Consider the following 18,255-nt stretch of genomic DNA (forward strand, 5'->3'; position numbering starts at 1 on the left):
AGATGCTCAAACCATAGACAGTTAGATGGCTGCATGTGCACAAACAACCTGAGAGTCCTTCTGATGAAATGCAGCAGTTCAGAAGCCGTATGGGCCTGGAGGCGAGGGAGAGGTGCAGCGTGGGAGGCCCCGATGTATCTGTCACGAGCTGTTCCCTAGTTAAAGGAGGAAACATTCTATTCATCCTAAAAAAAAAAACGAAAATATAAAGTGATTTGTGATAATCTAGCTAATTTAACTTTGTTAAGTCTGCTAAACCAACATGATAAAGGAAGAGATAATAGTTTGCAACTTGACCCTACTTTACATCAGTGACTCTGTTACTGGGATTCACATCAGTAAGAGAGGCACATCTCGGCATGGCTGATTAGTAGAAATGAATCACAGGAAATCTGACCCTGCGGTAGGCAGTTATACCAGTAGAATTCTGAATTAAATTTTGAAATCGTTCATTGATGACAACCAGCTTGGCAAAAGTTGAGAATCAAATATCAGATATGTATAAGTTATAATTAGCTTTCTCATATAATGAGAAGAACCTTAAAAACTTGGATTCCAATCAATAACTTATACTTACTAGCTTTGTTACCTTGAAAAAGTAGCTTAACTTCTCTGATCCTTGGTTTTCTCATCTATAAAATGAGAAGACAGTACTATTTCCTGGTTATTGTCAGGACTAGATGAAATAACGTATTAAGCTGTTAATTTGTTGGCTAGTGCCTGACAGGTACTTATTAATGATAGCTATTATTATTAATAACATTATTATAAAATATGTTAACACACTCATTACTGCCAACCTTCCAATTTTAACTATACTCTCTAGACATACTACTGCAAGCTTATTAGCCAAGCAGCTAATTTTTTTTTAAGCACCTACTCCATGTCAGTTATTCGAATGTGATATGCATATAAAACATCCTGGAATTTCAAAAGCCAAGACAAATATAAACAAGACACAATACAGTGTGCTTTTTAAAAAATGAATTTTCATAAAAATGAACTTAAAGTTCATAAAAAGTAACTAACATTAAATATTAATCACTGGTTACCAAGATTAGCCTAACAAATGTTCTCTTATTAAATTATATAGATTAAGGCAAGATTTAAAGAAATAATATGTATATTATTAAAATCTAGTACCCTCTTTATTAACCCTATTCATAACAATCCCTGCAGAACCTAACTCTGCTGTTTTTTTTCCAACACATGGTCAGCTCTGAGTCTTTCCAAGAGCCCCCGAATTGGCCGTGATCTGGGAGTGGCTCGCACTGGAGATGAAGAGTAGCTTATGACAGAAATCCTTCAAGCTGCCCTTAGATGCAGTCTTTTTGCTCCTCTCACTAGCAAGGCAGACTGTGAGCTGTCAGTCTCCAGTGTTCCCAAGTTAATGTCAAATTGACTTTTCAATGTCCAAACTCCTTGTAATGAGCAAGAAAGAACATGAGGACCTGGATGAGTCCTCAACCGAGTCCCAAGACTGCACTTTAAATCCTAGGATTCTCTGGATCTCTCTCGACTCTTTGGATGCTCTACATCCTACTCCAAAAGAACTGGAAATGAGCGCACCTGAACATTTTAAATGAACACTTTGCTGAACTGACATTGTTGAGGAGGAGCAGGTTGTTACATACATAAGCAAATTTAAAGATAATTCAAAATAATCCTTTCAAGTATCAATTAACATCTTATTTATTTTAAATGGAAGTCTCTAAATGTGTTTTAATTATTGATTAATAACATAAACTACAATCTACTATCTGCCAGGCACTTTGATAAGCACTTTCAAGTATTTTATTGTATTCTCATAAATAACTGGTGAGACAGACAGTACTATTATAATTTTAGAAACAAAGAAACTGCTATTACCAAGAGCTGAGGTCTGAGTCTAAATCTAAAGAACTTTCTAGAGTTCTACACTGAGATATCATAGTGCGACTAGGGCTGGTAAACCATAGTAGAAGCTTGTAAACCTTACATATAGAGCAGATCAAATGCAAACTATTCACAAAGTCTTTTCCTAAAGAGATTCAAATACATTTGATATAAGACCATTGTTCTGGACACTTTGAAGCTGTGTAAGGTTTAGTTGATGAAGCTTACCCTGATCCCCAAAGCCAGAAAAATATATCTGTTATCCTCAGATCATCCAAAGCACTTTGATAGAACCTGAAACACTTTCCATGGTATTTATGTGTTATGCGCATCGGTTTCCCTATGATCACGTCTCATCTTTACTAGCCTGTAAATTTCTTAGAATCGTGGGCTGAGTCTTATTCACTGTTCTATCATCCACAGCATCTAGTCTAAGACATAGAAGTTTCATGAAAGGTTTACTTACTTAATAGATTAGTGGACTACACAAGCAGCTAGAATGTATCAGCTCCTGGTCCTTTGCCAAAGCAGGAAAAGCCGTTTGATCCAAAGGGCTGGCGTGGGGAATCATTGACAGGTGAAGGGCCTTGGTCACTGACCCTTCTGTCCTCTTTCAGGAGTGGCTCTGCCTTGGCCCAACTCTATGGGACCTCTGCCACCTTAGAGCACCACCACTTTAACCACGCCGTGATGATCCTTCAAAGTGAGGTACAGACCTTATGTTCTTCTTCTTCCCTTGACGCAAAACCAGTGAAACAATATTTCTGACCTCCCTTTTTTGGTAGTGCCACAGGTAGGCACTGAGAAGTTAAAGGACGTTTTTCAGACAAACTATTGGAGTTTTTCTTCGTGGCTTTTTTTATTTATTCAGATGCCTGACCAAAGACCTTGTTCAAATTCTACCTGAGCTGATTTGTTTGGGTTTCATTATTGGTTTAAAGGCTTTCCAGATTCACTTAGCAGAGGAGACTGCCTAGAGCTTGTCACCAGAGCATGGTCATACCTTCCTTAAGGGGCACAGAAGCCCACTAACACAAGGAGTAAACCCAAAGCCATTTTAAAAATGATAGAAGCAGAAAGAGGGTGAGAAAGTTACACTTTATTAGCACAATTGAGAAACCTATAATAAAATAAGAACTTAAATTGCTGGTGGGACTACTTCAAAAGTGAGAATTGCAACTAAACTTGAGACCCAGGGCTAAGGCCATATGCCTTATTTTGCTGCATGTGGCATTGCAGGACTTGGAAGTACTTTTATACTTTTAGCTCTCCATGGAGAAAAAGAAAAACCACTTACTGACTCTGGCTGAGGCGTGTAAGAGTTTGAAATTGCCAGGAAAGGATCTGTTTAATTTTCTGCAGGCGTACAGATTTTTTTTTTTTTTTGAGGCCAAGAAGGGATCATCTGTTCCCCATTATTTGTCAGTTCTCTAGCTGTGCCATTAATTATTATTATTATCATCATTAAGGCCCTGCTTCACTGGAATAGCATCATTAAATATGGAGGTTTTTTTCGTCCAGCCTATCTTGAAAAAGCATGCCTTTTGCAGTATCATGAAAGCCTTCTTCGACCCCATAAAGGAGAGTCAGCACTCTGGAACCTGTGTGAGGCTACGGAAGGGCGAATTCTCTGGAGGAGATTTATTTTCATCTGGGAAGAAAACATCAAGGGTTAGGCTCTCAGTGACTCTGACAGAAACCAGCATCCTGGCATCTGTGGTTCAGGAATTATCCATGAAACACGTTTTTAGCCAAACGCTGTGAAAGAAGAAAGTAAGGACCGCAGGAACTTGGGTTCAGACTATCTTTTCTGTAATAATAATACAGTGGGTTTATACTTCTGACCCCAGGAACTCCCACCTCTATAATAACAGGGATTATGAACAGGATGTCAAGGTGTTCTCGAAAGGTCATTTGTTTGGAAACAGACCCCACTAACTCAGAATTTGTTTCCATACCAGCGAAATACATTGGTTGCCCTTCACTCCAGAATTATCTATGAAGAACACAGAATAATAATAATGGAGCCATGCAGTGTGCAGCGGGGGCATGCAGGCCCTGCCCTGGTGCTTCTGCCACACACACACACACACACACACACACACACACACACACACACACACATCCTGCTAATCAGAAAGGCAAAAATGTAGACGTTGTCATCACCCCACTTTCCAAGTAATGCAGAGGCACAGAGAAGTTAGATGGCTGGACGATGACCCTTCTCCCTCCACTTGGTTCTCTTTACCTCGGTTCCACACTCCTCCCTAAACAACAAGTGGAAGCAGTATTTCAAGGAGACAAATCTATTTCAGGAAGCAAACCCTTGAGGCACTGGAGAAGGCCAGTTTGCATCTGAACGATACACTGCAAATTGGTGCTTTTTATTATTATTAAAGCTGATCTGGCTAGCTTTGTCAGTGTGTCAGCTGTAAATCGTGTTAGTTACTATAAGTCATTTAAAGGTGGTAAAATGCACTCCCTCACAAAATAATCAAGATCCTCACATTTAGACCCCTTTCTCCGGGAATTCATATTTTTACTGTAACTTTTTACTGCTCGTAACAGCTGTACAGGCATACCTTGGAGATTTTACAGATTTGGGTCCAGACCACTGCAATAAAGCTAGTATCACAATAAAGTGAGTCCTAATCTTTTTGCTGGTGGAGGGTCTTACCATCTGTGAAGTGCAATAAAGCAAAGCGCGACAAAATGAGGTGTGCCAGTATTTCTCTCACTGCAGGATGCTAGACATGTGGATGGATTCCTGTGCCTAGATTTTCATAGCTTCCAACCACTTTTTCCCAGGCCCCAGTACACCAGCCTGTGATCGATCCATGGAGCAAGGCTCAGGCAAAGAAACCCTGGCAGAATTATGGTGTGGCATTCCTTTAGTTATTTGTCTTCCTCCTAATGGCTGAATTAAGGGTCTGGAAGAGTTCATTTGAAAATTATTATTAATATTGGATCTGGTCCCAACTGGAGCCAATATACTCTAGTCTTTAAGGAGTGGCGAGTTCACCCAAAGAAATAAATTAATGCAAGGGAGCAGATTATCATCTGGTGCCTGGTAGGTGGTAATTTACTAATTGATATTCTGATTCCCTGAAATAATTAATTTACCTCTTGTTGGAGAATATTTTATTCTCGGACAGTCATTCTGCCCCCTTCTTCCTGCACCATCTTCTGGCTCTCAACACTAGGTTTAAAACCGATCCAATTCCTGGGCCACATGTTTAGGAATTAGTATTCATGCCCCACCCTACCCCCTCTCCCACCCCAAAAAAACAAGCAAATAAAAAACCTGATAAATGCAAAGTCCTGACTTTCGAAGAAAATTAAGTAGATTGTCAGTCACTTTACGGAAGGATTTTTCACTTTACTAAAATCACCGTAGAGCTGCCTAGTGTAAAACAAATATGGATGAACAGAAGTGTGTTTTTCAAAGGCATGGAGATACATGTGTATTTGCAAGTGATACTAGGAAAAAGTCATCATTAGTTCCAAGAACTAGGCCAAGAACAATATCTTATACATTCTAGCTACTTAGTAATTATATACTGAATTTAATCTACTACACTCGTATTCAAGATGGCTCTTCACAGGGTTTCTCAGCTTCAGCAGTTATGACATGTTAATCGGGCTGTCCTGCGTATTATAAGATGTTTAGGTGCCAGTAGCAACACTCACCAGGGTGACAATTATAAATGTCTCTAAGCATTGCCAGAAGAGCCCATTGCCTAGATCACCCCTAGTTAAGAACCACTGGTCTAATGTTTGTTCTCCTCCTTGAAGTTATTTGTTGCCATAGCAAGTACTTTCAAAATGCCAACTTGAATCTTTACTAGTGAAACTAGGATTTATTTTAGGATCAGAAAGATTCTCAAATGTTTTGTCAGCTTCTACACTCAGTGATTTCACAGGACATGGGTAGTCAAGTGAAGTCGTTGGCAGAAACATATCCCTAGTAAGACAAGTTCAAATATTTTTTAGAGTTTTCTTTTCAAAACTAGACATAATTAAGTGTCCCTTGGTCAACTTCCTCAAAAATGATTGCACTGTATGGCTTTGTTGGGTTTGCCAAGGAATCTGTTTGTATTTGCATACAATTTCATTAAGTTTTAAAAAAAATAGTTTTATTATGTTCCCATGTATATATGTTTTAATGCAGGAAAAACATACAATCAACAGCCTCAGATTTAATGATGTCTTTTGTGACTTTATACTTTCTCATTACAGGGTCACAACATCTTTGCTAATTTGTCCTCCAAGGAATACAGTGACCTCATGCAACTTCTGAAGCAGTCAATATTGGCAACAGATCTCACTCTGTACTTTGAGTAGGTATTGGCATTTGATCTATTTGACAAATGGATACGTAAAGTTTCATCCTGTAATCAATTTTCAGGTCCATATTGTGGGATGCTTGTTATTCTAGCACTAATATCAGTGTGTAAATGCACTTCATTAAGGTGGTGTCTACAAGAAAAGCAGGACTACAATCAAGAGATTTATATCTTTCTTCTGTTTTATGAGCTTTGTTTGAGACTTTTGACTCAAACTAAGTGATGGCCACTTTTAGAGAAAGATTGTTATTTCAGACTATTATTTCTGGTCAGGTCTGTAACGGCACTGATGATGCTAATGAAAAAGATTTGTGGCTGAAAGCTCGCACTCCAAGTCTTCATTCTGTACCTCTCCTCTACTTCTCTTTCTTGGAAAAGCTGTCTCCCTTTTATCCAATTTCAGGCCTCCATCTGAGCTGGACATTCCATCCCTCTCATTTCCTCTTAGACCTGCTTCATCAGATACCACCTTTCTGGCAGCCTGAAAATCTCTTTCTTCACTGATATGTACAGTTTTCTTTTGAAGACCAAACAACTTTCCTTCCTTAAAAAATTCTTTCACTTGACCCCATGGAGCTATTTTATTGTTTTCAATATACCTTTCTTTTACTGCCTACCTTTTAAAATAAGTGGAGCACAGTAGTACCTTTATTTTCTTAATGCCCATTTACGCTTTAAAGAGCAGAATCCACCTTCACTTTCTATCAAAACCGTACTTTTCAGAGGTCACCGGAGACTTCCCTGTTCCCAAATTCGATGTCCTTTACTCATTTCTGATATTTCCTAACTTCTTTGAGGCATCTGAAGGTTTGCTTACTTCCCATTGTCAATTTCTACTCTTTTCTTCCCCAACATCCAGCTGCCTTTCTCTCTTCTTTTCTGGATCTTTTGTAGGTTTCTTTTCTCCTTGATCCTCTGTGCTAGTTCTTAAGCCCATGTTCTCCTTTCTCCACTGTACTTCATGCTCCCTAACATCATCTCTGCAATACCTTTATATAGATAGGCATATAGAAGACTCTGAAATTCTTCACTCTAACTCTGCTTCACATTTAAGACATGTATCTCCAACTCAAAAGCCTTCAGAAGCTTCATTGCTTTCCAAGCAACCTCTAAATTCAGTTTGAGTTTTGAGGTCTTCCATAATCTGCCTTCAACCTTTTTTCATTCTTATCTTCAACTTCTCCCCAACATGGTTTGTCTACTCCAGCCAGGCAGGTCTACATGTTACCCTTTGAAAACACCTCATGCAGTGCCCCCTTGTGTCCCAGTCATGTTATTGTTCCCACATGGAAACTGATCCCTCCTCTTCCACATCTGGTTAAGCTATCCTTTAAGGTTCATTTCTTCTACCACCTTTTCTAGAAATCACATGTCACTCTCTTTGAAACCTTATGGCATTGTATCAGCTAGAATTAGCTTCAATTATAAGGGACAGAAAACTCCAAAGAACAGTAGCTTATTTCTCTGTCCCTTAAAAGAGGTCTGGAGATAAGCAATCTGCACTAGGTGGAGAAGCTGCATGAAGTTGTCAGGGACGCACACTACGTCTATTTTTCTGTGCTGACACCTTCAACACATGCTTTCCACCCTAGTCCAAGATAGCTACTCAAGTTTCAAGCCTAAGGTCCACCTTTCGGCTAGCAGAAAGAAGGAAGAGACAAAGAAGAGGGGCACCAAACGGTGATGCCAGTTATCTTTTAAGAGAGTTTTCTGGAAACTCCACGTAACACTTCCACTTACATTTTATTGGTCACGGTTCAGTCATTTGACCATGGTAGGCTGAAGGAAGGTTGGGAAAGAAAGCCTTTATTCTGGGCATAGTCACATGCTGCATAACAACCTTTTAGTCACCGATGGGCTGCGTATATAATAGTGGTATACAATGTGGCCTAGGAGCGTGTGCCACTTAGGTTTATGTAAGTGTACTCTATGATGTTTGCAAAGTGATGAAATCACCTGACGATGCATTTCAAGGAACATATCCCACTGTTAAGCAACACATATCTATAATCACATGCCCCACTAAAAACTAGGGATTCTATTACTAAGAAAGAGAGGAGAGGTAATGGAGTAGACAACTGAAAGTCTGTGCCACAGATATTTATTGTTGGCTTCTGTCGAATGGTTTATTACATGGTAATGGTGTAAGGAGTAAAGGCTTTGGAGTTATTGGTCTGGATTTAAATTTCATTCTGGCATTGTGGTTAAACCTGATATATTCAGCCCAAGTATCTATGTCTTCTTTCTCCTGAAACTTTACTGAGATAGCAAATGAACTTAAAAGGGGGAAAAAAGCATAAATATTCAAGGAGAAAGAGAGAGGCTACATAACTGATAAGAAATGTCAATACATTTGTGGAAAATGGAGGGCCAACTGACAAATGGTAACTAATCTGGCAGACTAGAAGTGAAAAGTAGGACCCACAGAGGAGAACAACTTTGAGGGAAAAAAAAGCCAGTTTACCTTGCAGAACCTTGCTCAGTGCTTTGAGACAAAAAAGTGCCATGAAAAGTGGGTGTGACACTCAAGGCTTAAAACAAAGAGATCACTAAAAAGTCAGTTTACAGAATACTCAGAGCCCATAAAGTCCTCCACCAACATAGTCACTCCTGGAGAAGGCCAGAAGGTTATTTTCCAGAGAAATAGAAGAAAGAGTGTTGGTGTGGGAAAAGTACAAGGTGGGAAAGAGATGCAAAGCTCAGAAGGTGGATGAAGGAAAATGGAAGGAGTGTCTGCATTAAAAACCCATAGCTCATAGCCCAGTCACCCAGAAGCTAGAAATCCATAAGCCACACACCTAGGGTTCTTAGATTTAGCAAATAGAAATACAAGAAGCCCAGTTAAATTTGCATTCAGATAAACAATGAATAATGTCTTAGTATAAATATGTCCTATGCAATGTTTGTGTAAGTGTATCCCATGCAGCGAACACACCCATACAGCTCCTGCTCAGCCTTTTAATGTTTTGCTGTTACACACATATACCAAGGGTCACAAAACGTTGATGAAAGCCTCCTAAACACAGAGGCCAAAACCAATTGGAAAAAAATGGAATCAGAGAAAACAGAGAAATAAACTATTATTAATACCCTTAGGGAGCTAAGTATTATATCTATGAAACAAGAACAGAATGTTTTTAAAAATAATAAGAATGACCACAGAAGAAAAAAGAGCTCTTGGAAGTTAAAAACCTAATGGCTAAAATAAAAAAAAAATCAAATGAAAGCATTGGGAAATACAGTCAAAGGATGAAAAGTCAGCAATATTGAGAGCACTGGTCTTTTTTTATTAAACAGTTGACCCTTGAACGACACAGATGTGAACTGTGCAGGTCTACTCACACAGATTTTTTTAAATAAATACAGTTGTATCTGTGGGTTTCACACCCATGGATTCAACCAACCATGGATCAAAAACAGTATTTCAGTCCTCTGTTGGGTGTTCGAGGATGCAGAGGGCTGACTATATGCACTGTTATACAACATTTTATGTACGTTACTTGAGCATCCACAGATTTTGGTATCTGCCAGGGGCCTGGAACCGATCCCCCGTGGATACCGAGGGGTGATAGAAGTTTTTGGAGCATCAGAAGTTATATGTGGATTTTCAGCTGCATGGAGTCAGCACGTCTACGTTATTCAAGGGTCAAGTGTATGCTTTTTAGTACTGTTCGGTTTGTTAACTGTGTATGTATTATTTTGATAAATATAAATTTTAATTTAAAAAATATATTTAAAAAACTAAAACCTTTAGCCAATAGACATTTGAAAAGATGCTCAAGGTCACTAATCATCGGAGAAATCCAAATTAAAATCCAATGAGATATCACCTCACACCTGTCAGAATGGCTATATGAACCAATCAAAGAACAAAAGTGTTGGTGAGGATGTGGAGAAAAGGGAACCCTCATCCACTGTTGGTGGGATTGCAAATTGGTACAGCTACTACGGAAAACAGTCTGGAGAGTCCTCAAAAAATTTAAAATAGATATACCTTTTGATACAGCAATTGTACTTCTGGGTATTTATCCAAAGAAAACCAAAACAATAATTCATAAAGACCTATGCATCCCTATGTTCATGGCAGTGCTATTCACAATAGCCAAGATATGGAAGCAACCTAAATGCCCATCAATAGACAATTGGATAAAGAAGTTATGGTTCATATATATAATGTAATATTACCCTGCCATAAAAAAATGGAATCCTACCATTTGCAATGGTGTGAATGGACCTAGAGGTTATTATGCTGAGTGAAACAAGTCAGACAGAGAAAGATAAATACTATATGATTTGACTTATATGCAGAATATGGGGAACAAAAAGAACAATCTAATCAAAAACATACAAGTACAGAGGACAATCTGGTGACTGTCAGAGGCAGGGCAGGGGTTAAGTGGTTGCAAGAAAAGGGTGAAGTATTAAAGAAGCACAAATCAGTACTTCTTTTAATAGATGGTCATGAGAATGGAGAGCACAGCATAGGGAATGCAGTTAGCATTAGTGTAATGGCTATATGTAGAGCCAGAGGGATGATAAAGTAATCAAGGGGATCATTTCATAAACTACATAAATGTCTAACCAATGTACTGTGCACTTGAAAGTAATAACAAAATAAAATAAAATGCTAAAAACAATTAAAACCTTAGCTCTGCCACTACCTAGCTGTGTGTCATCAGACAAACTATTTACCTCTCTGAGCCTCTTCATGTGTAAAATGGAGTAGCAATATCTATGTTATGTCTTATAAACATTTTATATCTTGTGAATATCCTGTATGTCTTATAAATGGCTACATCTACAACCTCATTTGCTTTATAGCCTATTTATTTTGCATGTTTTGTGGCTCTCATGTTTGACTTAACTATCATAATCTTCCCTCTTTTTCTGAATTGATGCTCCTTCATTTGGGATTTATGGAAGCCTACATCTGTTAATATTTTTATTTCCTGTCTCTGACACTTGCAAGATTTTGCCTTATTTTCCTCAAAGTAGAAGCATTTTCCCAAGCCAAGTTTCCAAATAACTTCTAAGGGAGAAAAAAAGTCTCAATAGTTGGAGTTCATTTATCAAGCCGTGTTAAGGATGTGATGAATCACTGAGTGACCGCTGGAATGCAGTCAGGGAAGTTGGTTACAACTCGCTTTCTCATTACTCTGTTCTTATCTTAATGCTGCAGCCCCTGCTAATGTTTGCTGACTCCCAGAAAAGCTGGCTGGTCTCTTTTTCTCAGCATTATTGTTTTTTTGAGGTTCTGAATAGCTGCCCATTTTCTAATCTAGACCTTCAGGAGGCTGATTCACTTGCCTGTCTGAAGTTGCTTTAAAGTGTTGCCATATTTTTAGAGAAAACAAGCCCTGAGGTTAATGAGGGGGAAAGCAGCTACTACAGTCACCCAGATGCTTTTATTTCACAAATATTCAGTGCGGAACTGGAAGGGATGTTAGAAATGATGTAATCCAAGTATTTTTTTTTTTTTTTTTGAGGTACTGAGCTCAAAAAGGTTAAATAGTATAAAGCTAAGCAGGGTTGGGCCTGGTTAGTACTTGGATGGGAGACCACCTAGGAAGACCGGGTGCTGTAGGTGTAAAAGAATAAAAAATAAGGGATTGTAAGCTGACAAGGTCCTTGCATTCTGTGAGGTCAAACCAAAAAAAAAAAAAAAAAAAAGGTTAAATAGTGTAGTTTGGGACAGATGTCAATAGTGGCTAACCTGGAACCCACACGTCCTCTTTTGGGGCTTTTTCCATTATCACTATATTCCTTTTCTAATGGAAAAATCAAGAAATAGTTGTTATTTGAATTGGGCATAAATTACATGGCAATATTGACCTTCCCAGGTATACATTAATTGGTTTAATATGAAAACCAGCATGCATTTCCCATGCCCTCTCCCAAAGGAAAGCTTGGGACAGGGACTTGCAAACAGGTCAGAAAGAAGGCAAACCATAGGGCCAATGACACACGAGCTGTAGCGCTGGTTGAAGGAGCAATACCTGGAACAAGGTGGGCCAAGAGGACGTGAGGCAGCTTTCTATAAGTCTGAATTAGCATTAGGTCTTCTGCCCTCACTGCTCAAATCCAACGTCATGATACAGTTGAGGTCAATGAAAGAGGAAGCTCACTGCTTTCCTCCCTGAGTTGGGGAAAGTAGTTTAGGAAGGTTTGCCAGGAAGGAGGTCTAGGCCTTATGGAGAGGGGTTTATGATTCATTCCTAGGGGCAGGGTCTCCTGCTGTGCACCAGAGAGGGAAAATGTAAGATTCCTGGAAACATGGAACCCCTTTAAAAATAACCATGAAAACTTATAACTTTAATTTCTAATGGCTTTAGGTGTCCTCAGGATTCCGTCCTACAAATGACAGGTAAAAGCAGACTTCACAAATTTGAAAAACAAAAGCAAAACAACAATAACCTCAGTGTGAATTTCTAGGTTTCAGAACCTAAGTCTGGGGGTTAGTTCTTCAGTCTGATTTTCCAACTCACTAAAAACATTTTCCAGTTTCTGCTGAGTAATTTTCTAAAAGTTATTTCTGTGCCTAGTTCTGAGTCTCTGCAGTGTGAATAAGGCTTTGATAATTAAATAGTAATTTCAGAATCTCAAGCAGGAATTAGATAACACCTTATCGGTTACCAGCCATGTGACTTTGAGAAAGTCTTAATCTCTCTTCGCTTCGTTTCCTTGTCAGCAACAAGGGGATAGGCACATCACCCACACCAATCCCTGAGGGTCCTTGTGGCAGTCAAAGGAGAATACCTATTTGAAAGGCAATTTGGTAACTTAAATAATTAAGATTTAAATAATAAACATAATTTAAATTTAATTTAAATTTAATAACTTTGATAATGTAAAATATCTTATAAAGAATCATTCAGCCAGAAAACTAAAAAATACTTACACCGTAAAAGACAAAGCTTGTTGGGGTGGGTAGAGAGAGATCCCAAATTACATGTGTTAAAAATTCAAAGGAAAGTCACAAATGCCCTGTACTATTTATCTGCCCTGTACTATAAGTCAACAAAAATGAGCTATACAGCTTTCACAATTCATAATAAAAACAACAACTAATATCTCCTGTATGCTTACGTAGGAGCTTTATGTACACATTATTCCATTTAATACTTAGAGCCGTCTCATTAGACAGGTACTATGTCTGACCTCAAATACACAGGCGAAACTGAGTGTGGAGAGATTCAGTAAATTTCTCACAATGTCAAATGGTAAAGCTGAGAGTTGAGCCAAGTAGTTGAACTCCAAAGTGTTTGAACTACTCTGCCATTCTCCCTGCAGTTATACAACTGTTAGTTTAAGAGTATTAAGGGGAAAGTGAGGCCAGTCCTGGGAACACTCAGGCATTCAGGGCAGCAGTAACTTGAGTATGCCTGTGTCAGAGCCCAGTTCCCAGTACCGTAGGTAGCAAGCCGGTAGCAATTCAACTAACTGCAGACTCTGCCAGCAGAATGGAGGGCTGGTGTGGAGGCCCCAGGTCAGAGTCGCCCAGGAGCCTGGCTGGTGAAGCAGAGACCGCTCCTTGCTTAGAGGCTCCTTGCTTGCAACTGAGATAAGCTGGGGCATCAGAAGCTGGAAGCTCTTTAGCTTTAATACAGTTGCGGAGGGTGTTGGTATGTCAGGTAGCAATTATAATTTAGCATCCATCCCCAACAGGCTGTGATCATATGACGCTGTATCTCTCGTCTGCCAGGTGCCTGCTCCGTGCCCCATATTTTTCCAGGCACTATGGCGTCTCCCTGTATCACCGCTAGAGGAGGACATGAATGCAGCCATCTCGCTCTTGGAGCCTCAAAATCTGACACACTGCCTGACGCGACAAGTTCTCAAAATACAGACTTTTTTGATATTGAATTCTCAGATCAACCTATAAGGTAGATTTGCTCTCCTCATCCTATAGATAAGGATACCTAAGCTTAGGTTAAGAATCTGCCCAAAGGCATCAAGTTGTCTGTGCTCACATCTCCATGCCACATTGCCTCAGACCATTATTTAAACCAAGAATTATCCAATAATTCCTATTTTATAAATCCATTTGGGTGCCCAATGCCTTTTTGGTTGGCTATCTAAATTAGACTAATCTTCAAATTGAAAATTTTCCATTTCCTTTATGCTCTACAAATATTCATCAGTAATTATGGAAAAATGCTTAGTCTACTGGTTTCTTTGTCTTCGTCATTCCAAAGGGATGCGATAAGCAGCATTTCTCAAAAGCATCTGATAATGGCAGCAAAATATACTAAATTATCTAGGATTTTTAGGAGTCATAGTTCGATCATCCTTTTAAAAATTAGATTACTATCTTGAACAATTTATTTTTAAAAAATACAACAGGAACTCAAAAAGTGTTTCTACTCTTATGCAGACAGGAATATCCATTCATTCATCAACAAATATTTATTAAGAGCTCACTACATTCAGTGTTTTCAATTTCCACAGTTGCCTGCACTCTACCAGTCGCCATATTAGAAAGGCAGAGGATAAATTACTGCACAGTTAGGTGTAATGACTTACAGGGATTAACCCATTGCTCTTTCCCAAACATTCTTGCATTTTAACAAAGCCTGCCGAATTAACCCACTGAAAAGATTCTAATGTCTGAACAACAAACCCTGTGGCAGCTGGATGAAAGAAATATTCTGGTACTTCTTCCTGAATTCCAAAAACATTTTTACATATAGTCATCCTCACATCCCAATCCACATGATATTACAACTGAATTAAAATCCAGAGAAATTCGTTAACACTTATTGATACCGTCTTTATGTCAGACCCCGTGCTAGTGGCTGGGGATGCAGAGGCAGATAGGACGTGGTTCTTACTTTCAGGGACTCAGTGCCCAGTGGGGAAGAGAACCAGCAGTACCACAGCATGAGATGTGCTGCAAACAAGGCACACGTCAGGCACCTGAAGTACGCACCATCTAGCAGCGCCCTAGCCCACTTCTTGGCATGGTGACTATGGACTGAACTGATGTTAGGGCTTTGTGTTGTGTGATCTTCTGCCATTTTTAAACTTCAGAGCCATTCTGATCTTTCGATTTCCTGCGTTTTCCCAAATGTGTTCATGCTGTCAACATCAGCACAGCATCAAACAGGTCATTTCATTCTTAGTTGGTGGGCACCAGTGCTAATTTACCCTTGTGTTATCAGTGCTGGTTTAAAGCAGGAAGATAATTCATTTTCCAAATTAAATATATGACAATTTTTCCTTCAGTCATAATTACAGGAGTTAACATCTGCTTATTAATTTTCTATTCTTCTCTGGTGCTTTTACGTCCAAAGTCCAGAATCTCTCCAGAATCTACATTGAACAATCAATTGCACATGTCTGATTTGCCTTTCGAATGAGCTATAAGAACACTGAAAGAATAAATATCCTGCCCTTTCCCCACACCCACTCCAGCCCACCCGCACACACATTTCTGCCGCCCCTGCCTGACGATTCTGGAGTTGAAATTGCAGAAGAGTCACAATCATGATTTGCCACCTCAGCAGTAAAACCTTCCTAACATTCATGGACCTTTAATTGATTCAGAACAGTTAGATAAATAGATAAATAGAGAATATATGCATACACACAGGTATACATAGATATATAAATTTTAAAAACATTTCTGATTAAAATATACACAGGAATGATGATTTCTCGCTTTACAAATAATTTCTTGCATTGCAGATAAATTACAAACCAGAAAGCTTTTCAGTGTAGCGATGGGTGACTGGTAACCAATCTTTAGAATTATTTTTGAGGGTAATTTTAGCAGTTCTATTCAAATGATGCTTTCGTAAAGACTCCTATTTCTCTGAGTGGAACATATGTCAGGAGAGCAGGATAAAAGCCTAATAAAAACATATCTGATTATAAATGAGATTTTCCAGTAAGTTGCTTTTCACTAGCAGAGGTATTTGCCATTGTCCTTGAAAACCAAGGTTCCCAATGATCTACTTGAGAAGTTAATGACATAGTTCCTTATGACAAAGAGGTTTAGATCCAGGGAGTATTACATAATTTTGTGTATTTTTCAAATGTTCATTTTATCAGTCCCATGTTTTTAAAAGTGCTCCTATTTTTAACATTTTCACATATGCTCATGCTGCTGACTCTATAATGTACATACCCGTACACATATAGATGCTAAAAGGAGCAGCTGTGTGGGCAAATTCATTTCTCAAAAGTGCAGTGAATTTTACATGGTTGTTTTGTAATGATTATCACCAAGGAGGAGGTCAGAAATAAACCACGTGAAGCTGTGAACCACCAGCTGGGTACGGCCTTGGTACGGCAGCCTGCAGTGCCATGAGCTCATGAAGGGGTTCAGCCTCTGCTGCTCATATTCTCACAACACACAAGGTTCATGCTACACACCGATTTACAAAGATGGTCTCAGAGGCCATAACTGGGAGGCTGGGAACCTAAAACCTACCTAGACATTCCCATAAGTGCCCTGAGAGAGACCCTAACAATCAACTTCATCTTCCTTCACCTTAAATTTCCTCACCAATAAAACGAATTACAGCAGATTTTTCTGAAAGGTCTCAGATACATTTAACAGTCTGTAATTATAATGAAAACTCGTTAAATACAGAAAAATCATTCCATGTCCCAGCAATTTTACATATGTAAAATTTTTACAATTTTACATAAGTAAATGTGTATGTATTATATATAGAGAGAGAGACAGAGACAGAGAGGCAGAAATAGAAAAATCACATGAATTCACAGAGACGCGTACAAGGATGTTCATGATATATAATAAAAGAATTGGAAGTCATCTAAATTTTCATCATCAGAAAATGGGTAAATAAACAGGGATATACTGACACGTGGACTACCACACAGCAGCGAAAGGGAGTGGCCGAGCTGTGTACGTAGCCACGTGGATGAATCTCAGAGACCCTGAGTGAGAAAAGCGAGTTGCCAAAGAATACAGATACGATGATGACGCCATTTTTAAAATTTTAAAACATGCAGAACAATATTATGCATAATTTACCTGGTAAAATTATAAGGCTATATGTGAAGATGATTTATGCAAAATTTAGAAAATGGCTGTCTTGTGGTGGGAGGCGGGGCGGGAGGCAGAAGTAGCCATACGGCGATGCACAGCGCCCTCGACGGGATGGGTAAAGCTTTATTTTCAGGCTGGGTGGTAAAGAGAGATTGATTCTCTATCTGTTGTGTAATTCTATGCCTTTTAAAATATTTTAAATATACATAACAAATTTGTTACGTGAACTTTGCATATCATCACTTCAAAAATCCTTTTGCAGCCCTATGAAAATGATTAACCCCATCTCCTGATCTTTCAAGGCGTTAATTTTTGGAAACTTGAAAAAAAGTTTAAATGCGCTTTGGTTTAAACTTTAAAGCATCTATTTGGCATTTATGTTACCAAATTTATTACCAGATGTATGATATATGTGATTCCACCAGTGACTAGACTTTTCCCATGTTTATCTTGATAAAACTATGGTGTGCAGGAAGTCTCCTATTACTTTCTGAGGTCATAGCTAAAACTTGAGACACCAGAATAAATAGAACCTATCAAGAAATTGCATACTTTTATCAGTGGAGGAAAAATAAAATTAGTATGCCATGTTCTTCTGTGTCTTATAAAAAAAAAATCCCTCCCCCTCCTCTCTATCCACCATCCTCTACAGATAGTGGATATTCTCTTTTATCCTGATGTAATAAAATATAGCTTTGTTATAATGTGATGTGAAGCCTATGACTGATTTGGGGTTCACTTGATTTAAGGCTTTCACACCAGCAACCCTAGCTATTAAACTTTCCATCACTGGGAAATTTATTCTTATGGTGCTATTTGATTGGCATGTCATAGATTTGTATTTTAAAAAATTATTTTCTTCATTGAGTTAGCCACCTAGGCAACATGCCTCCACTTTTCATCAAAAACGTTATGTCTCATTTATCAAACGTACTCTCAGCAGATATAACAATAATCGGTGAAGGGAAGGTCAGACATTGGATGGAATGGCATTCTTAAATGTCTCACAACTTC

At 38.7% G+C, this 18,255-nt stretch overlaps 1 protein-coding gene across 3 annotated transcripts in view; it reads left to right on the forward strand.

Annotated features, from left to right (window-relative positions):
• Positions 1-18,255, forward strand: part of PDE11A (phosphodiesterase 11A) — a 312,968-nt gene that overhangs the window by 245,238 nt on the left and 49,475 nt on the right. For all 3 annotated transcript variants that reach the window (XM_016152597.2, XM_016152596.2, XM_036236781.1), the window contains 2 exons: positions 2,493-2,583; positions 6,115-6,215. In XM_016152597.2, coding sequence (XP_016008083.2) covers positions 2,493-2,583; positions 6,115-6,215 — 192 coding nt within the window. The remainder of the gene's footprint in view (positions 1-2,492; positions 2,584-6,114; positions 6,216-18,255) is intronic.

Source organism: Rousettus aegyptiacus, unplaced genomic scaffold, assembly GCF_014176215.1.
Source record: "Rousettus aegyptiacus isolate mRouAeg1 unplaced genomic scaffold, mRouAeg1.p scaffold_m13_p_2, whole genome shotgun sequence".
In the NCBI taxonomy this organism is placed as follows: Eukaryota; Metazoa; Chordata; class Mammalia; order Chiroptera; family Pteropodidae; genus Rousettus; species Rousettus aegyptiacus.